Genomic DNA, 21,588 nt, shown 5'->3' with positions numbered 1-21,588 from the left:
TTTACTCTAACTATGAGTTCAACTCTAAAAAGTATGTACAAGTTCATAAAATGTCAAAATAACCTATAACAACAAATGTTAATGGCAAAAGGTACAAAAGAGAGACAGAATAACTGAATTAGTCTAAACAAAAAGGCCACATTGATAGGATTCAAGGACTGTGTTGTATGCCTGTTAAAAACAGGAGGCATGGAGCTGGAAGTTAATAAGCCAAACTTGGTATGCCAGGTATTAGGCCTAACGGGTGAACAAAATAATAGGTTATTCCACCCATGACTCCCTTTTTGGGTACTTAAAAGAAAAATTTTGTGGGGAAAGAATGAAAGAACAAAACAAAGACTGAAAGGACTGAAGCTACTGAAGCGATCTTTACCTTCATGGTTGCCATCCCCCACCATATCCTGGCACCCCAGGACTTCATCTTCCCGATTCTGAGAGATCTCATGGCCCAAATGGGCTAGAGAGAGTGTGACCCAGATGACATCGCCACCCCTCCTGGCTCCAGATGAATCCCAACCACCACCTGGGATGACAGTTATTACTATCTTTAATACACTCTAACTGCGGACGAAACCATGCTATTGAACGTTACACCAACTGACTGTGAAATCCTTCAACATCACATCTGTGACAACTGCTCCACCGCTAAGGGGACAGCTATATTGTCCCTGTAACATAACCACCAGATGACAAAAGGGAGAGTACCACAGTAGTCCTCATCCATTATGACTGTTAACGAGGCCAACCGACAACTCTCTGACACCGCCTACTATAAAGAATTCGAAGAAGATCCCACCCCACAATTTGCCCAGGAATTTAGGGATATCATCAAATCCTTCCCCAAACAACTCCAAGAGAAATACAACAAACGCATCCTCTACGAACCCACCCCAGGACCTTCTACATATTTCCCAAGATATACAGACAAGGGAACCCAGGCAGACCCATCCTAAAATATAGGGTCTCATAGAAACCATCCTCAAACCACTCAACACACAAAGGGCCAGCTTCCTCCAAGAAACAGGTGACTTCCTCAACAAATTTCGCAACACTACCTCCCTCCCTCAGACCACCATCTTTGCCACTATGGATGTCACCTCCCTATACACCAACATCACTCACAATGATAGCATAGCTGCCTGCCTCAGATATTACAAGACAGTGGACAACCCAATGGACAGATATCCACCGCAAGCACACTGCCAAACTCATCCATAACAATTTTACATTAAACAAAAACACATTGTCCAAACCATGGGAACAGCCATGGCTACTAGGATGGCTCCCCAGTATGCCAACCTCTTCACGTATGCATTGTTGTTGTAGCCGTGACAGTCCCAGGATACGGGAAAAGTACAAAGAATATCACAGTTAATACAAGACACTGGATTTATAACTTATTTTTTCCTCAAAAAGGACAGTTAATACCATCTTTGATACCATCTACAAGACAGTCAAACAACAGGGTTTTTTTCCTAACTAAAATTGTCTATAGCTAAAGGAAAACACGATGTTGTTCAAATGAAAGTCTTATTTAATACTTAACATTTCAAATGCTTTAGCTGTTTTTCCTTCTTTTCTGTGTCTTTAATTAAAGGTTAAAAGGATTTTTAAATGGTGTTTGCACCTTAGTACTAAGCAGGCTGAGGTCTCTGTATACCAAACCCCAGACCTAGTTTAAGAAAGTTTAATGCTGGACACTGACTGGGTTATGTTAACATCATTAGCCTATATATTCCATTAAATTAATACAAAAGGACTCAATGTAAGATATTTTGGAAACAACTCATGAAGAGATCAGGAGTTATCTTTAAAAGATTAAAGCACGAGAAGTTCAGGAAACTATATGACAGAAATAAAGGAGCAGTTAGCCAGTTCCCCACAATGTTTGTTTTTAATATGAAACCAGAAATGGAAACTGAAATAAGAGCGTCCCAAAGCCGCCATCATAGAGATGTCTGCAGCCATATGCAAAAAATAATAAAGCATTATGTCCATATAGAAAACATGCAAAACAAGGACTATAATAATCCACTATAGTTTAATACACAATAAGCTACTACACTCCTATAAAGAACTTTGTCATCCCAGACCTTTTCTAATAACGTGTTACTGAAATATTAAGCTACACCAAATTATCTCTAAGAGTGAGATGCAGTAAATACTACATCGGCTTAGCCCAGTTGTTTTATTTAAATAAAATATGTTTTCTCATGGCATAGGAAATTAACTTGGAAAAGTAAATGCCTATAATCAATACCCAGTTCCAATTAACTCTCTTCAAATCAGCAGTCTCATGAATGCCTAAGGTTAACACCAATAGACAAGGTGGGTGAGGTAATATCTTTTATTGGATCAACTTCTGTTGGTGAAAGGGACAAGCTTTCAACACTCACCGACGTACAGCAAGAAATACTTGACAGTATAGCAGCTTTATTGCTTTCCTGGGAATTCATTACAAATCACAGGGATTTCTTTATACATGTTGCATCTCCATCTGAACAGCATCACATCCCAGCCTCTCACAGGAGCAGAAATTACAGTAATGGCTGCAATCCTCTGAGTATAAAAGTTTCAACAAAATACACGAATGCAAAATTCTAGTCCTTCTGGGCAAAAAGTCACTTCTAATACACAAACTGAGGAATTGGGTTTTATGCGGTGAACAAAGCAAGGTTAGGGTAGAGAAGATAGAATTTGCTCACAGACCCAATCCACAGGCAGGTTATGTGGCTGTGACAGAGATTATCCCATGGAAAGCTGACTCTCCTATGGGGAAATTTAGGGTTCTGAATCTATATAAGCATGGACCTTCAACCTAGACCACTCTACTGTGGCAAGGAGACTACCTCCACAGCTTATGGGGGGTGTAAAGGCTCACTATGCCACCACTCTACCCTAAACCCCCCACACAGCTCTGCCATGAGGTTTAGGTCATACAACTAGCTTTCTGCTATGCCTTCACAATAGAGGGAATTTCATCCTCAGGGAGAAATTTTGGGCTGTTAGAAGAAATAAAGTATATAGTTCAGCTTTGCAAAATTAGCATTATTATTTGTATTACTGTAGCACTTCAGAACACAGTGGTCCAGGACCAGATGTGCTAGGTGCTGTAAAAACCCAAAAGATGGTCCTTGCTCAGCAATCCTGACAAAAATCTACTCATCCCTCCCTTCACCATGAGGAGGCTTATAATGAAAGATATTTTTCTAGCCCATAATGTAGTTACCTTGACTGAGTTTAGAAAATCCCATAATATTATGTTAATAGATACTGGAACTGCCTGTATGCCCTATCTGTCTTGCCAGTGATTCTGGCCACATCACCCTCACCCCTTTATGTCCCTCCACCAGCTGCCCCTTCTCTAGATCATCAAATATAAGATTCTTGTTCTTAGTTTTACAGCCCTTCACAACTTACCCCCCAAATGCTTATCCCTGCTGGTATTCTACTGCGCCACCCATTGGCTCTGCCAACTATTGTAACCTTTGATCACCTGTCCATCTACTCCTCCAGCACACACCCTGCCATGCTACCCTGTGAGCATGGATCATCCTCTCAGAGCTAGTACATCAAACGCTGACCCCTTCTCCATCAGATCTGTCCTCAAACCTACTTCTGCTGGAAAGGTGCCAACTGACAGTGGCTAGGCAGATAGAAAGTTGGAATGTTCAATGGTTATTTTATTGTCTCTATTTTTTTAAATTAATTGATCCAGAGTCACCTAGTTGTGTACATAGGCCCTGAACTAACGCCCAGTGAAGTCAATGAGAGTCTTTCCATTCGCTTCCAAAGGCAGTGGATCAAACTCATAACTAGTCTATGAAAACATGGGCCTGATCCAAAGCCCATTACAGTCAAAAGAAGGGTTCCTATTAACTTCAGCAGGTTTGGGATCAGGCTCTGTGCACTTCCTATGAATGTTACCCTCATCTTCCATCCCCCTTTTCTTCTAACAGCTAAAATGCAGTGAGTTTGTCTTAGATTAGAAGCAGTTCATTAATATAGTGCACGGGTCGGCAACCTTTCAGAAGGGGTGTGCCGAATCTTCATTTATTCACTCTAATTTAAGGTTTCACGTGCCAGTCATGCATTTTAACGTTTTTAGAAGTTCTATAAGTCTATAATATATAACTAAACTATTGTACGTAAAATAAATAAGGTTTTTAAAATGTTTAAGAAGCTTCGTTTAAAATTAAATTAAAATGCAGAGCCCCCCGGACCAGTGGCCAGGACCTGGGCACTGTGAGTGCCACTGAAAATCAGCTCGCATGCCTACCCCTGATACAGTGTGTTAGCCCTCTTATATCAGATGACAAAATGCTTGGTGCAGTATGTGGGGGGTGTAACAGAGCCTGTTGGCTAGACGATCCATGAAGACACACTGCATATCCTCACAAATTCTATGTTTTAGATAGGACTTTTTAATCTCTGTCTTACCATTTACTGTTTGTATAGCAGTAGTGCCTAGAGGCCATAATCAGGGGAATTTAGAGCCCTGTTGTGCTAGGCTCTGTGCACAAATAAAACAAGACCCACCCTTGCCCTTAGGAGCTTGCAATCGAAGTATCTCCCTTGGACATACAGAGAGAGTACAACCAGGCAACCATGACTTTGAAAACTGATCTAATATTTTGTGCCATAAACTAACAATCGTGGGAATGAGTGACAGGGACTGGATCACTTGATTACCTGTTCTGTTCAATGCCTCTGGGACACCTGATATTGGCCACTGTCGGTAGACAGGATACTGGGCTAGATGGACCTTTGGTCTGACCCAGAATGGCCGTTCCTATAACTATCTATTACCATGGATCGCCTAGCACAATGGGGCCTGATCTTGGCTGGGGCCTTTAGGTGCTACAGTAATGCAAATCATACTAATAGAACAGCCTGTGCATGAAACAACCAGATCTTTGGTTAAGCTGGAGGAGCTCATGACTATGAGTTTCAGAGGAGCTTCAGGGAGTCAGCTACCTAATTCCCACTGAATTTCTATGAGATTTGTGGATCTAAAAGTTCTTTGGAAAAAAAATCACAGTCCAAAGTCACAAATGCCACATACTACAGTCCCAGCTCAACTTCATTTATCAGTGAATCTGAACACTGCAACAGCCATAGGTTCTTTTCTAATGCAGCATTTTCATCCAGCATTATTTTCCAGTCCCCACAGATGTGCTGGCCTTGGTATCTGAAGAAAATGTTTTTCTACAAGGGACTAAACTGAAAAGGCAGAATAGGCTAGGGTTCACGTCACTGGAGTTGCACCACATTAATGTGGCCCCAAGTTCTGGCTGGTTCCTTTGTTACTCTTAGGGCTTGTCTACATCACAAAGTTGCAGCGCTGGTGAGGGGGTTACAGCGCTGCAACTTAGGAGGTGTACACATCTGCAGGCCATCACCAGCGCTGCAACTCCCTGTTTGCAGCGCTGGCCGTACTCCCGTTTTGTCTCGGGTGTAGAGGATCCAGCGCTGGTAATCAAGTGTAGACACTTACCAGCGCTTTTCTTGACCTCCGTGGAATAAGCAGGTATCCCAGCATACCTGAGGAAGCCTCTGGTAATCAAGCTGGTCTCCTTCCCCGGTTTGCTCTTGCGTTCCCCAAACCCCAAGCAAGCAGGTCTCCTTCCCTGCGGTTTGCAGAGTGGTTCGGGGAACGCGAGAGCAAACCGCGGCGAAGCTGGTCTCCTTCCCCGGTTTGCTCTCGCGTTCCCCGAACCCCCCTTGAAGCCGCCCAACAGCGCTGCAGTATGGCCACATCTAACACCACTTGCAGCGCTGGTTGCTGTAAGTGTGGCCACTCTGCAGCGCTGGCCCTATACAGCTGTACTAATACAGCTGTAACAACCAGCGCTGCAAAATTTTAGATGTAGACATGGCCTTAGACTGACATCGGAATCCTTCCAAGGCAGTGATCAAAGCCTTTTTCCCAGGACCAAACGAGTCCCCTTCCAGAGTTCAGATTCTCAGTCTCCAACAGAGAAGCAGAGCAGGGGACACAGAGTCTTTGGCATCTGTTACCATTTACTCTACTTGCAAATGAAGCAATAGCCATGCAGATAGTCTCAGCTACTAATCAGGGGAAAGACAGACAATGGGGAAGAGATCCTCAATAGGGAACAGGATAGTGAAGTCTTCAGACAGACACTGTAAACAGTGTCCTACTGGGACAAAGCGTCCCACAAATCACAGCTAGGAACTCCACTGACTTTACTTTAAAGGCCTGTAGAAACATTGGATCCCAGCTTTATAGAATTAAAGGATATTTTCAAGCCCTGTTTTTAGCACAGAAGCCAGGGTATCCCAAGGGGTCACAGGTCAAAGCTGCGGTGATGCTGGCATCGTCTTATACTCAGCACTAACAGGAGAGATGGTATGTACGGCAATGTAATCAATCCATTACATGCTTACACACTGGGATGCAGGGCTCCAGATAAAGGGTGCTCATCCTAGAATCTTGCCCTTAATATCTGTAAAAGAACCACTCCATTCCATCTGGGCTATGGGGAAAGGGCAGGATTTGGCCATACAGAACCAGAACATAAGATCATAACTGCTGAGTCAGTCCAACAACTCATCTAGCTCACTACCCTGTCTCTGGCAGTGGGGAGCATACAGAACAGGGCAGTTAGAATGATCTCCCCCTCTCAGCTTCTGGCTGACTTAGAGTCACCCCGAGTGTGGGGTTTGCATCTCTGACCATCTTGGCTAAAGTCATAACAGCAATTATAGGAAAATCTGGATTTATCACATAGCCCTGGGATGCTCCGGTGTTCTGTGGGGGTGGTGAATGTGAAATTGAGCCGCAAGAGCAATAAGGGGCTCGAGCATATTCAGTGAAAATAGAATCTTCAAAGTTTGGGCAGCAAAGCTCTTGCAAGTCTCAACCGAGCATGCATTAACTGAAAACATTAAGTCTTATAAATTTGCCAAATTTGAACAGATTGTCACAGGAACAGGAAAATATATCTCCAACATTAAGGCCATACCCTGACTAATTTCAGGTCCATGCTGCAAAGCATGGGGCCATTAGAGCTTCCCAAAAAATGGTCCTAAGAAAATTTTTTTTAAAAGGGAGGGGCGGCGGAGGGGTAAAACATCTTTTTTTTTTTTAGCCTTATTTTTGGAAACTGCTGAACCATTTGGCTGAAACTTTCAAGAAAAATTCAGCTGGACACAAACAACCAGTACAGACAATTTTATTTCAAATAGTTAAAGTTTGGCAAAGTTACACGTAACTGAAAACAAGGTCTTAGAATGGGAAGTATCAGGCAACCTTAAAATAGGCATGCTACTAGCCTCACCTACAATATATTCAGAAGAGGTCAAGACATCTCTGTCGTCCTCCAGTCCAATGGTCAATACTAGAGATAAACATCTCTCCTGCACAGAACATTCCTAACATTGTCACACACTTCCTTTCCAGATCTCTACTGGGAGCCTCCTACAGAAGGATGAGATCAGCTTGTGTAAGTGTACACTACACTAATCACACAACCAAACTTCACTATATGATAAACAGAAAGATTAAAAACAAGCAAACCAAAACAAGTCTAGAAGTAGGTAGCAAAAGTAAGTCTTTAGCTATGGTTGGTTTCATTTTTAAGGGAATTTAGCGTTGCTGAAAGGTATCAGACTGACAGTTCCAGAAGCTAAGAGGCTCTGTTTATTTATGACATGGGCAGCATCATCATCATGACTTTATTAAAATCCCTGACAGGGTGTGAGTACAAAAGCAGTAAGTATCCAAGAATAGAACTCAGTGGAACCCTCCTAAATCACAACTAAAGAGGATTCTGCTCACATACTGAAACAAATGAGCAGAAAGGACGGACCTCGATCATTTGAACGGTAAATCTTGAAAGCCAAACCACAGAAGCTAAATAATGTCTAAGGATTTTTATGCTCAACAGTTCTAGTGTCTAGTGTCACAGACTCCTGGATAAACCAAGTAAAATGAAAACAGATCAGAGACCTCAAGATTTGCAGAAATAAAGTAATTACCAGCCTTAGCCAAATAATCCAAATAATTCGGACCATTCAAGCCTAATAGTCATGAAACAGCAACCAAGTTTTTCTTTTGGCTGTTGAATATTCAAGCACACTGGAAACCAACCTAAGGCCTGAACCAATAGGTGCAAAGCAGGGTATATCAAAATGCACCAGGGAACTTTAGTACATGGCAGCTGGGTACACACAGACCCTTAGAGAGCAATAGGATAGTGCGGGGTAGATTTACACCCCACTTTGCTGGAACTAAATGTTTGTGCAGATGAGCCCTCTAGCTCCTAAGTGTGCAAGTCACTTTTGAAAATGGGACTGGTACTTCTGAAAATGTTACCATTTATCTTCATTTTCTAGATGGCAGGATTTGTAGATGTTAAATGACTTGCCTACGGTCTCACAACAAGTTAGTGGCAGAGTCAGGAATGGAACTCAAGACTCCCAGTCACGTTCAGAAATAGCCTCAGAAATGTTCACTGCAATGAAAAATTCTGTTGGGAAAAACCTATTTCACCATGCTCAAACTGCGAGAACTGCTTCTTACCTTGGGAAGTTCCCTCATACAAGGGCGATTTCCCTTGAGAGAGAGCTGGAAATGGGGCTATTTGATTCAATATGCCACTTGGTTAAGCACAACTTTGTTTGAAGAGAAAATGGTTGTTCCAATCAGACAAGATTTTTTCCATTTCCGCTCAGAACTGTGAGCTGCCTGTCTCATTGGAACTATTTAGCCATTAGGTTACCTACAACTCTAGATCTCAGAGCACATCACAAAGAAGGATACCTATCATCATCCTCACTTTACAGTTGGGGAAACAAAAGCACAGATGTGCTTAAAATCACACCAGAGGCCAATGACAAAGTCAGGAATAGAACCCGTCTTCTGACTCCTAGGCCTGAGCACTATCTACGGGAGCGTAGTATCTCAGCACTTAGGAGACCTATAGAAAATAAAGGCAAAGAAACAGGTATATTTTGCTTTCAGTTACTGCCGATTTATAATGGCATAACAGAGGAATCTGGCCTAGCGTTACTAAAAAAAAAAAAAAAAGGGTGGAGTGAGGAGAATCTTATAGAGCAACTTTAATCAACGTGGCAGAAAGAGCAACATTCTAAAGCTCAGTCCATGCCAGCTTCGTAAGAAGAAAGCATGACACAAAACAACAGATTAAGATCATGTTTAAAATCATCCAGATTAATTCAACCTAGACTGGTAAAACAACATAGACTGAAACAAAGTATCTATGAAAATCAAACTAGAACCAAAGAATGGATGTAGAGTAGAAACCACAGAAATAAGAGTTGGGAAAATATCCAGAGGGATGCAAAATGCGTGACTGTTCCCTACAAGATCAACAGGAGAGTGTCTCAAGATCTGGGCAAAGGCCAGTCAAATACACAGCTCTGAAGACCCCCAGTTTCCAATCAAGAGAGAGTCCAAAATAGTCAACAACAAAAATACATTGTTGGCTCAAAGGCGGTGAGAAGGAGGAGTCATGTTTCCCAGAAAGATTTTTTTAAAAAAGAAGCTAGTCTTTGAATTTAGGCACAAGTTTGTCAGGAGGGCCTGGTAGATAATGAACAGTGGCAACTCCAAAAAACAAGACAATTAACTCAGAAGCTTGATATGAAAAAATGGACTGGACGCTCAGGCCAGTAAAGAATCAGATCTTAAAGCTCAACCAGGAGCCCAAGGTAAAGCAAGTACACTCGCTTCTTTTCACTGCCTTCAATAACGAGGAAAAGGATAAAACCATTAAGAGTCAGGGCAGCCAACTCTAGAGGTATCAACCAAGTCTCTGCTAAAGCAAAGGTTTAAACTTTAGAGACAGCAAGACGGAGTTAACACAAACTTGAGCTGTGGACAAAGCACTTCAGACAGAAGTAGACACAGCAGGGGTGAAATGAGGGCGAGACAAAAAACGAACAAGGAATACTAATTAAAACTATGGAATCAACTGTGTGCTGTACACAATATAAACTTATTTGTGGAAACATGAGAAAACAGACAAAGAGGAATTCAGAAAATAACAACATAGGCTAGCCAAAAGATCAGTTCCATTGTCCCAGAGCACTAATTCTTCACAGCAGCAGGGGCTTGATATCAAAAAGCCATGAAGCTAACAAACACTTACTGAAATCCACCATTGCTCTAGCACAGGGGTGGGCAAACTCTATGGCCTGAGGGCCACATCTAGATATGGAAATTGTATGGCAGGCCATGAATGCTCACAAAATTGGGGGTTGGGGTGCGGGAGGTGTGGGCTCTGGGGTGGGGCTGGGGATGAGGGTTTGAGGGTGCTCTAGGCTGGGACTGAGGGTTCAGACGGTGGGAGGGGGGGATCAGGGCTGGGGCAGGGCGCTGGGACACGGGAGTGGGTCAGAAATGCAGGCTCTGGGGGACGCTTACCTCAAGCAGCTCCCAGAAGCAGCAGTATGTCCCATCTCTGGCTCCTACACAGAGACACCACCAGGTGGCTCTGCACACTGCCCCATTTACAGGTGCCACCCCTGCAACACCCATTGGCCGTGGTTCCTAGCCAATGGGAGCTGCGAGGGCAGCACTTGGGGCAGGCGCAGCAGGCAGAGCCCCCTGGCTGCCTCTATGCGTCGGAGCCAGAGGTAGGACATGCCGCTGCTTCTGGAAGCTGGGCAGAGCAGGGCAAGCCCCCAATCCTGATCTCCGGCAGGAGCTCAAGGGCCGGATTAAAACATCGAGAGGGTCAGATGCAGCCCCTGGGCCGTAGTTTGCCTACCCGTGCTCTAGCATCAGTGCAGCTTCCCCAGTGTAAGCAATATAGATTGGTCACTAATGGTTTTAACATGCTCCTCTGACCACGAGCAGGGCTAGAGAACATGGTGCTAAGAATGCCTGAGTCTTGTCTGCTAACAGTTTTGCCATGGCACCTGCTGTGTGGTGCCTCTTCTAGAGTAAGCACGGGATGTTTTGCTAAAATGACCAACATACCTAAGTTCCTAGTGGGTTAATGGGCCTTTGGCCACAGAGAAGAATAATTTATAGAAGGTAGGCGCAGCGCTGTAAATTATATACACAAACCAAACATATGAGCCTGATTCTTATTTACATTAGGGCCCCTTTATAACACATTAGTGTACAGGAGCCTTAAATGATATTACACCCACTTAAGTGCCTTAGTATAAATGACAATTAGGCATAGAGTCAACAATATCCCTGCTGTGTTACTGACAGTAGTGTTTTTCCTATGGTGCTGGTAACAGTGTGCATCAACTTCTAAGGGCTCCTGAACGGCAGGGTAAAGCACTAAGTTAGTTAGATTCATTCCTGGTGTCACTCTGTTCAAACCAATGGAATTACAGCAAGGAATCATTTGGCCCATTGTGTGTTTGGAATAGCTCATCTATTGTACAGGCTGTGTACATTTATGGTGCATAATAATAAAGCACAATCAGGAGAGCACTCATTGAAACTCTGCAGGATTCTCTCACATAGTGGGTTGTAAAATGAACAAGATGATATAGGATATCACAAGTCTCGCAATCAGAAACCCTACTAAATCCAGCCTAATCTCACCTATAAAAGGTCTATTTACTTTTTCTGTACTGTGATTTACATTCCTGAATGACTTTTACCGGGCCTTCCCTCTTTTAATGTATTTTTCCCATTTACATGACAATTGTAGATAACAGACTAACAAGACTAAACTCTGCTCAGAACAAATCGTGTATGAGACCTTGTCTATACTGGGAACTATCTTCAATATCAGCTATCAGGTTGCAGCCACTTGTGCAAATCCCAAGTGTAGACAAGGAAAGCAACAACTTGCATCAGTGGAACCTACTCTGGTTTCAAGCACTCTAGCAATGTAAACGTCTACACCTGCAGTTTGTATTGATGGCAACCACAAGAAATGAGGGGAAATCACCAGGTAGACAAGGCCTCAAAGACCAGATTCTGAAGACATTCACACTTGTTAATCCATTGAGATCAGCCACCAAAATCCCTAGTATAACTCTGTCAAAGCCAATGGTATTACAAGAAGGAATCATTTGGCCCATTGTGCATTTGGCACATTCACCTGCTGTACAGAGATATGTACACTAGTGGTGCTATATTACTGTATTAAAGCGCAAAACATTTTCCGGAGGACACCCACACTCCTGTACTAACATAAATAAAATAAATATATATATAACTGAAGATATACCAATCTCCTAGAACTGGAAGGGAACTTGAAAGGTCATTCAGTCCAGCCCCCTGGCTTCACTAGCAGGACCAATTTTTGCCACAGATCCCTAAGTGACCCCCTCAAAGATTGAACTCACAATCCTGGGTTTAGCAGGCCAATGCTCAAACCACTGAGCTATCCCTCTGGTTCCACCAGAGAGTGACTTCACCTCCAGTACTGACAATTTAAATCTTCTCTCTTTGATCATGGCAGATTCAGAGGCAAAATTTACACCAGTCTGGTCAAGTTGAACTCCATCAGGGAAAGGGAAGGGTGGGGGAAAAATCAACAACCCATTCTCGGACTAGAAGATTCAAAATAATTTGCTCAAAGAAAAGCTTTTGTAAACATTTGGCTGTTCTCTTTAGAGCCTACCATACTGTCTTAGAAGCCTTAAATAGAAGGCTGCTTTTCCTAACAGTTTGGTCCTTTTCTATTTGACAAATCATGATTTTCTTCCCTGATCCTGCAAAGGGATCTGTTTGTAGCGGGAAACCAGAATATCCACCTGGCTCCCATTTGCAGGATCAGCTTCTTTGTTTCTAACAGAGCTTGGAAATTAAGGGGACCATGCGAAGGCTGTGAGACAAAAGAAAAAGTGACCTCCTGTGACAGTGGTCTCAGATCATCTCCTTGTACATGGTCAGAGTCAAGTACTACAACAAACTCATTTCAGGTCATAAGCAGAACAGATAAGAACATGAGAACAGCCATACTGGGTCAGACCAGTATCCTCCCTTCTGACAGTGGTCAATTCCAGGTGCCCCAGAGAGAACGAACAGAACAGGTAATCATCAAGTGATCCATTCCTTGTCGCCCATTCCCAGCTTCTGGTAAACTGAGGCTAGGGAAACCATCCCTGCCCATCCTGACTCATAGCCATTGATTGACCTATCCTCCATGAATTTATCTAGTTCTTTTTTGAACCCTGTTATAGTCTTGGCCTTCACAACATCCTCTGGCAAGGAGTTCCACAGGTTGGCTGTGCATTGTGTGAAAAAATCAGGGTGGATAAAAATCAATGATTTAAAAAAAAAATCAGATTTTTTTATTTAAATCAGATGTTTTTGATAAAATGCTTTTTGAGGGAAAAAAGCTAAAGATAGTTTTAATTAAGACACATTATAGCTGAAAGATCTCTCATCATGGAATAGGGATTATAATTTCTAATTCTATAGTATGAGACAATATATTCATGTAATGTTTAAGAAAAGTTTTGTAAATGAGTTCCAATAGTTCATGGATTAGGGACCCAATCCTATGGGGTTCTGGGGGCTCCTGTATAGATTATTTAGGTTAATCATTCTATCTACCCACTGGGACTCAGTGCTTAGTCTAGAAGATACCATCAGAGATGCTTAGTTTTTCAGTTTTCAAACTGTGGATTTGCGTCTCCAGAGAAAACATGCTTGTTAACATAAAAAATGTTTTTAAATAGATAAATAAATAAATATATGGAAGTGAGACATAGTTACATAAAACAATTTAGATGTCTGCCTGGTGATGTTTTCCTCCTAATACAGCATGGCAAGAAAATCTTTTAAATATTAATGATTAACCTGTTGAACTGGAGATAGTTCACTTGCCAATTACTTCATAAATATCTGCTTCAATTACCTTTGGTAAATGAAATAACCAAACAATCATTTATTTTCTGATATAGCTGTAAAGCAAATCTGAAAAGTTTTCAAAATAAATCACTTTTAAAATGTCCAGTGTATACCTTCTAAAAATGAAACCTACATCTATCTCCGAGTTGTGAAGAATATGTATTGAGGATTTAAATCAAATCCACTCTGGAAAAAATACTTCCTTTTGTTTGTTTTAAGCCTGCTGCCTATTAATTTCATTTGGTGACCCCTAGTTCTTGTGTTTTGAGAAGGAGTAAACAACACTTCATTATTTACCTTCTCCACACCATGATTTTATAGACCTCGATCATCTCTCCCCCTTAGAGGTCTCTTTTCCAAGCTAAAAAGTCCCAATCTTTTAAATCTCTCCTCATACAGAAGCTGTTCCATACCGCCTAATAATTTTTGTTGCCCTTTTCTGAACTTTTTCCAATTTCAATATACAGTAACTCCTTGCTTACTGTAGTCACGTTCCTGAAAAATGCAACTTTAAGAGAAACAATGTTAAGTGAACCCGATTTGCCCATAAGAATTAATGTAAATGGAGGGTGGGGTTAGGTGCCAGGGAAATTTTTTTCATCAGACAAAAGACTATATTTTAATATATAACACACACACACACACACACAATACACACACACACACACTAAGTTTTAAACAAACATTTTAATACTGGTACACAGCGATGATGATTGTGAAGCTTGGTTGAGGTGGTGAAGTCAGAAGGTGGAAGAGGGTGGGATATTTTCTAGGGAATGCCTTACTACTAAACGATGAACTGCTGAGCCCTCAAGGGTTAACACATTGTTATTAATGTAGGTTCACTCTACAAGGCAGCAGAAATGGAGGGAGGGGAGACAGCATGGCAGACAGAGACACACACCATGTGTGTCAGAGAGAGAGAGAGAGATGTGCATTGCCCCTTTAAGTACACTGACCCCACTTAAAGTACACTGCCTTTTTAAGTAGATCAGCAAGTTGAGACACCAGCAGCTACCAGCAAGCTCCTTGAACTACCCAGCAACTGATAGCCTGCTGGGTGGCTGCTGCACAAGGAATTTAGGGGTGCTGATAAGGGGGCTGCCAGTCCACCCTAGTTCCAAGCCCCACCAGCTAGCTCCAACGGGCTGCTCTTCTTGCAAGCAGTGGAAAAGCAAGCAGCTGCCAAACGATGTTATACGGGAGCACTGCACAACTTTAAACAAGCATGTTCTCTAATTGATCAGCAGTGTAACAATGAAACAACGTTAACCAGGTCGACTTTAAGTGAAGAGTTACTGTATTCTTTTTGAGATGTGATGACCACATCTGCACACAGTATTCAAGATGTGGGCGTACCATGGATTAGAGGCAAGATACGTGATATATGATATGATATGAGGCACCTCACAGTATCAGCCCCTAAATGTCTCCAAGATACCTTAGCTTTGCAGTGTGCTTGGGAAATCAAATATAAATGATGATGGTGATCAAATATTATAATTTAATTTGTGATCTGTAATAAGTCTTAACTTCATTAAACTGATTACATTTTGGTAAAATCCCAGTTAGCATCCATCCTTACTTTATTTCCTGTTCATACCACAATTTAAACTGATTAAAAAAAACTTTTGATATTATTCTTCAAAATTTATAAATAAAAGTCAGATATGTCAGACCTTCAGTATAACGTATCTTTCACATAATCAGGGTATAATCACTTTCATTGATATGTGGAGGATCCACAAAAGTAGATCCCAGTAATACCAAAGACAGTAACCTCCTGATACATAAATACAAATATACCATTGGAGGTTATATTTCACTCTCCTCTTACAAGTTCTCAGAAATCAACTGTTGTCCCACAAATGTTTGCTTCCTAACACATGGTAAATTATATAAATGACACTGCATGCAAACATGAAAAAATTACTATTTTTCACCTTCATAGCAAACTTGAAATCAACATAATCTTGTTAAGAATGTGTAAAAAAAAAAAATAAAATAAAACCCTCTACGTTAAAAAATGCTGGGGATTTAACTAAAGCAAAGGAAAGAGTTAAGCATCACAGCACTTCGTTTTTAAACTTCTCCCTTGTTATAGGTTCTGCAGCCCAGACAGCCTCACCTGCAGATACTTACACAGGTGCTTAACTTTAAGCACGCGAGTAGTCTCACTGAATTTAACAGGACTAACTATGCAAGTAAAACTAATCATGTGTCTAGATGTTTTAGTAGTGGGACGTTATTATATACACCTCTATCCCAATACAATGCTGTCCTCAGGAGCCAAAAGAATCTTACTGCGTTATAGGTGAAACCGCGTTATATCAAACTTGCTTTGATCTGCTGGAGTGCGCAGCACCGCCCTCCCAGAGTGCTGCTTTACTACATTATATCTGAATTCATGTTATATCGGGTTGCGTTATATCAGGGCAGAGGTGTAATACAAGTCACTGATCCAAGACAACCTTTAAAATACCTATTCAAAATAGACATAGGCCCCAATCCTGCAAGCAACATTAACTTTAGAGGGACTGCCCCACAGCCACAGTAATCTGCCTGTGTACCATCAACTACAGGATCAGAGCCAAAGTTGGGGAGAGAGGCAACACACTGAAAGTGGTATTCTGCACAGCACATAGTACCACATAAGACACACCTTAGACAAGCAGGGCAATTCAGAAATAAACTACTGAATTCCAGGAACATCCCTGCTTCATGTCGACCACAAGGGGCTTTCCACACAATGGGGTGGAAACAAAACACACTTCAATTAGAGGAGGAATTCCACTAACTGAAATGGGCTTTGAATCAGGTTGTTCATATATTATCATCATCTAAAACAGGACTTCATGTCTTTCAGGTCCAATAACTCCCATTTCCACCACAGCCAGAAAGCTATACAACTGCAATGCTAATGCAGTGCCCCACACTCTAAATGACGTCACTGTCACCTCACATTTGCCACTGGAAGTGGCTCAGGAGGCCACAGAATCTACCTTTGTTTGTTCCCTTTTTTGTTTCATTATATATGGAATGTTTTTCTTCGTTATTTTATTTACATTTGAGGTGTAACATTAAAAAACTCTCTCACACTTTGGAAGAACTTGCACATTTTTAAAAGAGAGACTGGCTCTACATTCTTCTTTGTTTCTCTAGTAACTGTGCCATCACAGGATGGAACATGCTGGAAGGGAATAGCTGCGATGTCTGGGTTGCAGATGCTGCAGCAAAATGTTTGGATTTTAACTATATGTATTTTTTTCTCCAATGAAAACAAGAACATCCAGGATCTGTAGCCATCTAGCCCTGCATGTTTTTTTTCTAAATGAACCAAAGTGTTCCAATTTAAAGACACACAAAGTAAGCAAAACAAATTCAGTGTATTTCATTAGAGGTGCTTGAGAGAACTTTTTGTCAATTGTACTTTCGATTTCAAAATGTAACACTGTGCATTCACCTACAGGACTTCCCATATGTTTGTTACAATAAAAAGATTTCTTTAAAAAAAAAAGATTACATATCTCATGAGAAAAATAAACCTACCACCACAGAACTTAAGTTTTAATTCATAAACCAGTACCAGGTTTTGAATATCAAAGCTTAGACGACTTGACTAGACAGTTACTCGACACAGACTACTGAAGTGACCCTTTGATTTTAACAGAAAGGGACTCAATGAACCCTATTTTAACTAGTGCTCATGCTGCATTCACAAAGCCATGCAAAACAGATTCCAGAAAATCTCAGGTCCCATAGAACTGCACAGTTGTCACCATACTGCACATCATAGCCATTCAGAACTCTGATCATTTTATTCCAGAAGCACTGGCTGGCTATGACTTGAGCTAAAAGTGAAACCCCATTATCTATAAGTCGGCTTGGAAGGACTAGATTTTTAAATTGATAAATGTGGATTTCACCATACACAGACAAACTGATGAAAAAAATATTTTCAGCAATGATCACTAAAATTTACCTACAAGTAAAATAAGGAATATTGTGCTTTAGTTTGATTTAAGGCTATTGAATTTATATATTTTGACATATGATCTTGATAATTTGTGTTTTAATGGTTATAAAGCTTTAATGTTTTGTATCTCAGCATCTGCTGTCATTAAGTATTCTCTGCCCCTCAACTGTTTGAACCGCCATAATTTCCTGCAACTCTGAAAACTGTAATTGATAAAAATTAAAAAATGCTTAAAACCCATAATTTTGTGCAACTGTGAAAATCTGACAAGATACACTTTGAAAAAAATGCTTAAAAATAAACATTGATATTATTCATCTTAATTATAAAAAAAAAAATCAAATTCTGCCAAGCCTATCCATCAGCAGTATAAGGCCTATGACACACAGTTAAGCAGGTCCAATTCCATTCAGTAGAGCGCACTATTAGACAAATACCCTAGCCAGTTCATGACAACTCTTATGTATGCATCAGCTTTACAAAAATCAAAGAGTGCCAACATACTTCATGTTAATACCACAACCAAAAAAAAAAAAAAGCCTATATCCTCTGTACTAGGCATACAAAGGAGGTATTAAATAAGGCTACAAAACATTGTCTCTATTTTCTTGTGGCCTTGGAGATTTTTATTTTGTACATGTCCTGCCCACTAGCATACTGGTCTAATATCATATGCTACCACATGAGGCTGCATATCAGAGCTCTGTACTAGCAGGGTACGCAGAGCATTCAGACTCCAGGGAAGGAAGTGCTTTTCATAACTCTATAGAAGATGCAAACACTGGTGCTAAGAAGTTCCCAAGGGATCTACTTCTAGCCCCCCTTGTCAGAGGCAAGATCACCATGACAAAGGCCTTTGAAGGAAAGTGGTGCAGGAGGAAAAATGGTGAGGGGAAACTTTCGGGCTCCACTGACCCACCCTATGCCAGGTAGAAAACAGATCTTAATGCTGCACTCACAATAATTTTCCAGCACACACAGTAGTTACCGTAGATCTGGGATTGGGATCAATGGGCAGAAAAAACATGAACAGAACTGCCCTGAAATCAACAGGGAAAAGATCATGCAGCTACACAATGCAGCAAACTAAAACATACTCCTCTCTCAACCACAGGAAACAGTCCAGGATGATGCTGATCCTGATGAGGAAACTTCCTCTGTAGCAAGTAGTTCCAACACTACTCCCAGCCACATTATTACCAAGTATGTGGAAAGTGGAGTTGGGAAAATAGAAGAGAATACACAAGAGCACCCCAATCTTCCACCCTTTGTCATGCTCTTGGGAAAGCTCTATCCCTTGAAGAGCCCTCCTTCATTTTACATATCATGTAAGCCTCATTGTAGTAAGGCTGAGTTCTGTTTGAAGAATATATAGCTAGTTTGGAAGTCTCTTGTTTTAATAATAATTCTTTACATTTCTGTAGTATCTTCAACCCAAGAGGTCCCAGTGAAAATGGTCCGCTCTCTCAGGGATGAGAGAAAGTACCAGAAGAGGCATTAAATCTCAGCTGGAAGGAAGAGAAGGTGGCAGAAAGGAATCAGAGGCAACATGTTAGGGCTGCTGCTTGTTCTCTCTCCTAAATTTACTAGGCCAGCAACCCAACCAACACAACATGGTTTCCTATAAAAAAAAAAATCCTAAACTCGAATTCTGTGACTGGCAGTCAGAAAGCAGGGAGCTCCTTATGGAAAGGGGACTGAAATTCCAACTTTCTGAAAGCCAGGAATCTGGGTGAAAGACAGCTAGAGATTTTCTAGTATCTAGTTTAGTGTGTCATGTATAGAAGCCAATTACGCCACTCTGTCATTTTACAAGATGCTGATTTAGTAAATATCCAGATCCATTTTGGGGATGCCGTTTCCTTCCTTTGGCTGACATTTATCATTACAATCCCAAAGTGCTACACTTGCTGTCTACCTACTGAAATGCAGCAAATTTTTGAGATGGGAAGGTAGCATAAAGCATAAGAGAAGAAAGAGGGGACACCTATTGGCCATACTAGTATTGCTGTCCCTGCCCAAGAACTCACTATGATCCCTCTCTTTCCTGCTTCAAGTTTGTGATGTGGAATCAGGTGGCAGTGGCAGTGCCAAGCCACCTACAGCCTCTCTGTGCCTCCTCTGCTCCCAGCATCAGGTCCCCAGCATGGCAGCTACCAGCTCTGGACCCCCCTGTGCTAAAACTTCCCCCAGTTTTCCAGCAGGGTACCTCTCGGTAGCAGGCACTGTCTCCAGCCAGAAGCTTTCATCTCATCCCCCCTTTTTCCCCCAGCCCTGGATTTCATTGCACCTCATGACTTCCCATCCCTGCCTCCCAGTGCGGTACCTGTTGGCAGTGCTTGTACTGCTGCCCCCGCTGCTGTGTTTCCTCACTCGGCTCAGCCTCCGCATTGGCTTTGGATCCTGCAGTCCAGGGCTCGGTAACAAGGGGAAGGTCGAGGCATAGCCATGCTCACACTCTGCACAAAAATCAACAGATAAGAGAAAGCAATGAAGAAAGGTTAATTTACTTGAACCCAACGACATAAGGAAGAAAGACCAGAGGCATGAAATAACCCAGTGCCGGGGATGAGGGGGAACAAGTGACCTGCTATAAGTAGGAGGGACGCAGAACTCTGTGGGAGAAAGGAGTTAGACTGAGCCATGCCATTGTGGGAGATGGAGACTATTAACCCAGTACCAGGGGACGAGGTTTAAGCCCCTGTAAACCTTGGGGAGAGGACCCCAGATCCCAGAAAACACTGAAAGCTGACAGAGTGGCCTGGGCAGCTTGGTCCTTTGGTCCTCGATCAAGCTGTATGACCGGGACACAGTGTAAAATAGGCATTTCCATTGCGTTTTCAGGCTCTCAGCAGCCCCAGACCTTCCCCCTCTCTCTGTGGGGAGCTCACCCCAATCCCTAAGAACCGTTCACACCATTCTCTCTCCCCCCAATGTTCCTCCTCGACAGGGATCTCCAACCCCAACATCCATGGAAACTCCTCACTCCTATCCCCACCTCTTCAGTCTCCCTTTCTCTATGGGGATCTCTCACCACCAACCCCCAGGGTGCTTCTCCTCCATACACAGGATGCTCTTACCATAATCCCCCCTCCCTTCTCACCCCAACCACACTCCTTCCACTGGGAGCTGTCACCCCAGCGTCCCTCCCCCATTACCTCTCTCCCTTCGTTCCAGATACTCTGCCGCCTCCAGCAGCCGCTGGATGTTGATCATCTGCACCCGCTCCATGGCCCCCGGGTAGGTGGCTTGGGGAGGGGGGTTGCAGCCACGCCCCAAACCCCCACCCGGGGCAGCCGGAGCTGCCAAGGGGAGCGGTGACAGAGCTCCTCTCCCCGAGATCTGGACTCTTCACATCAATGACAGCGTCCCCAGGATGCGCCTCCGTCAGGGAGGGAAGGATGAGGGAGCCACACAGGACTGGGGGCAGTCCCGTCTCCTGCTGCCTCCAGAGATCCACTGGGGCAGGAACAATGTGCAATAAGAGAATCAAACAGCCAGATACCCCTGCCCCTCCCCCCACACGCTGCCCCTCCCCCCACACGCTGCCCTCCCTAGCCCTGCTCCTGCCCCCCACTCTGCCTCCTTTCTAGACTTGGTCCTGCCCCCGCCCCGGTGCTGCGCCTACAGCTCTGCTCCAAACCCTCGCCCTGACCCGTCCCCTCGGCGCCCCATAGCAGAGCCCTGCAGCGGCGTCCAGCGCGCTCTCACACTTTGTTTACCTTCGGCGACTGCCCCACGGCCGCCTGGGAAATGTAGTTCCCGGCCGCCGCCTGCCCGCGGGGGAGGG

At 42.8% G+C, this 21,588-nt stretch overlaps 1 protein-coding gene across 3 annotated transcripts in view; it reads right to left on the bottom strand.

The window, feature by feature from the left end:
- The window catches only part of MXI1 (MAX interactor 1, dimerization protein), an 85,024-nt gene that overhangs the window by 47,257 nt on the left and 16,179 nt on the right, over positions 1-21,588 (bottom strand). Inside the window, exons 1-3 of one of the 3 annotated variants that reach the window (XM_030568111.1) lie at positions 21,521-21,581; positions 20,957-21,257; positions 20,125-20,257 (exon numbers count right to left, since the gene is read on the bottom strand). In XM_030568111.1, the coding sequence (XP_030423971.1) occupies positions 20,125-20,257; positions 20,957-21,029 (206 nt within the window). In that variant the 5' untranslated portion in view covers positions 21,030-21,257; positions 21,521-21,581. Of the gene's footprint in view, positions 1-20,124; positions 20,258-20,956; positions 21,331-21,520; positions 21,582-21,588 lie in introns of those variants that run through there. The other 2 variants (XM_030568112.1, XM_030568113.1) reach the window with 2 other exon arrangements.

Source organism: Gopherus evgoodei, chromosome 7 (assembly GCF_007399415.2).
Source record: "Gopherus evgoodei ecotype Sinaloan lineage chromosome 7, rGopEvg1_v1.p, whole genome shotgun sequence".
Lineage (NCBI taxonomy): Eukaryota > Metazoa > Chordata > Testudines > Testudinidae > Gopherus > Gopherus evgoodei.
Note: the sequence above shows the minus strand (reverse complement) of the source record. Positions and strands in the feature narration are given on the sequence as shown.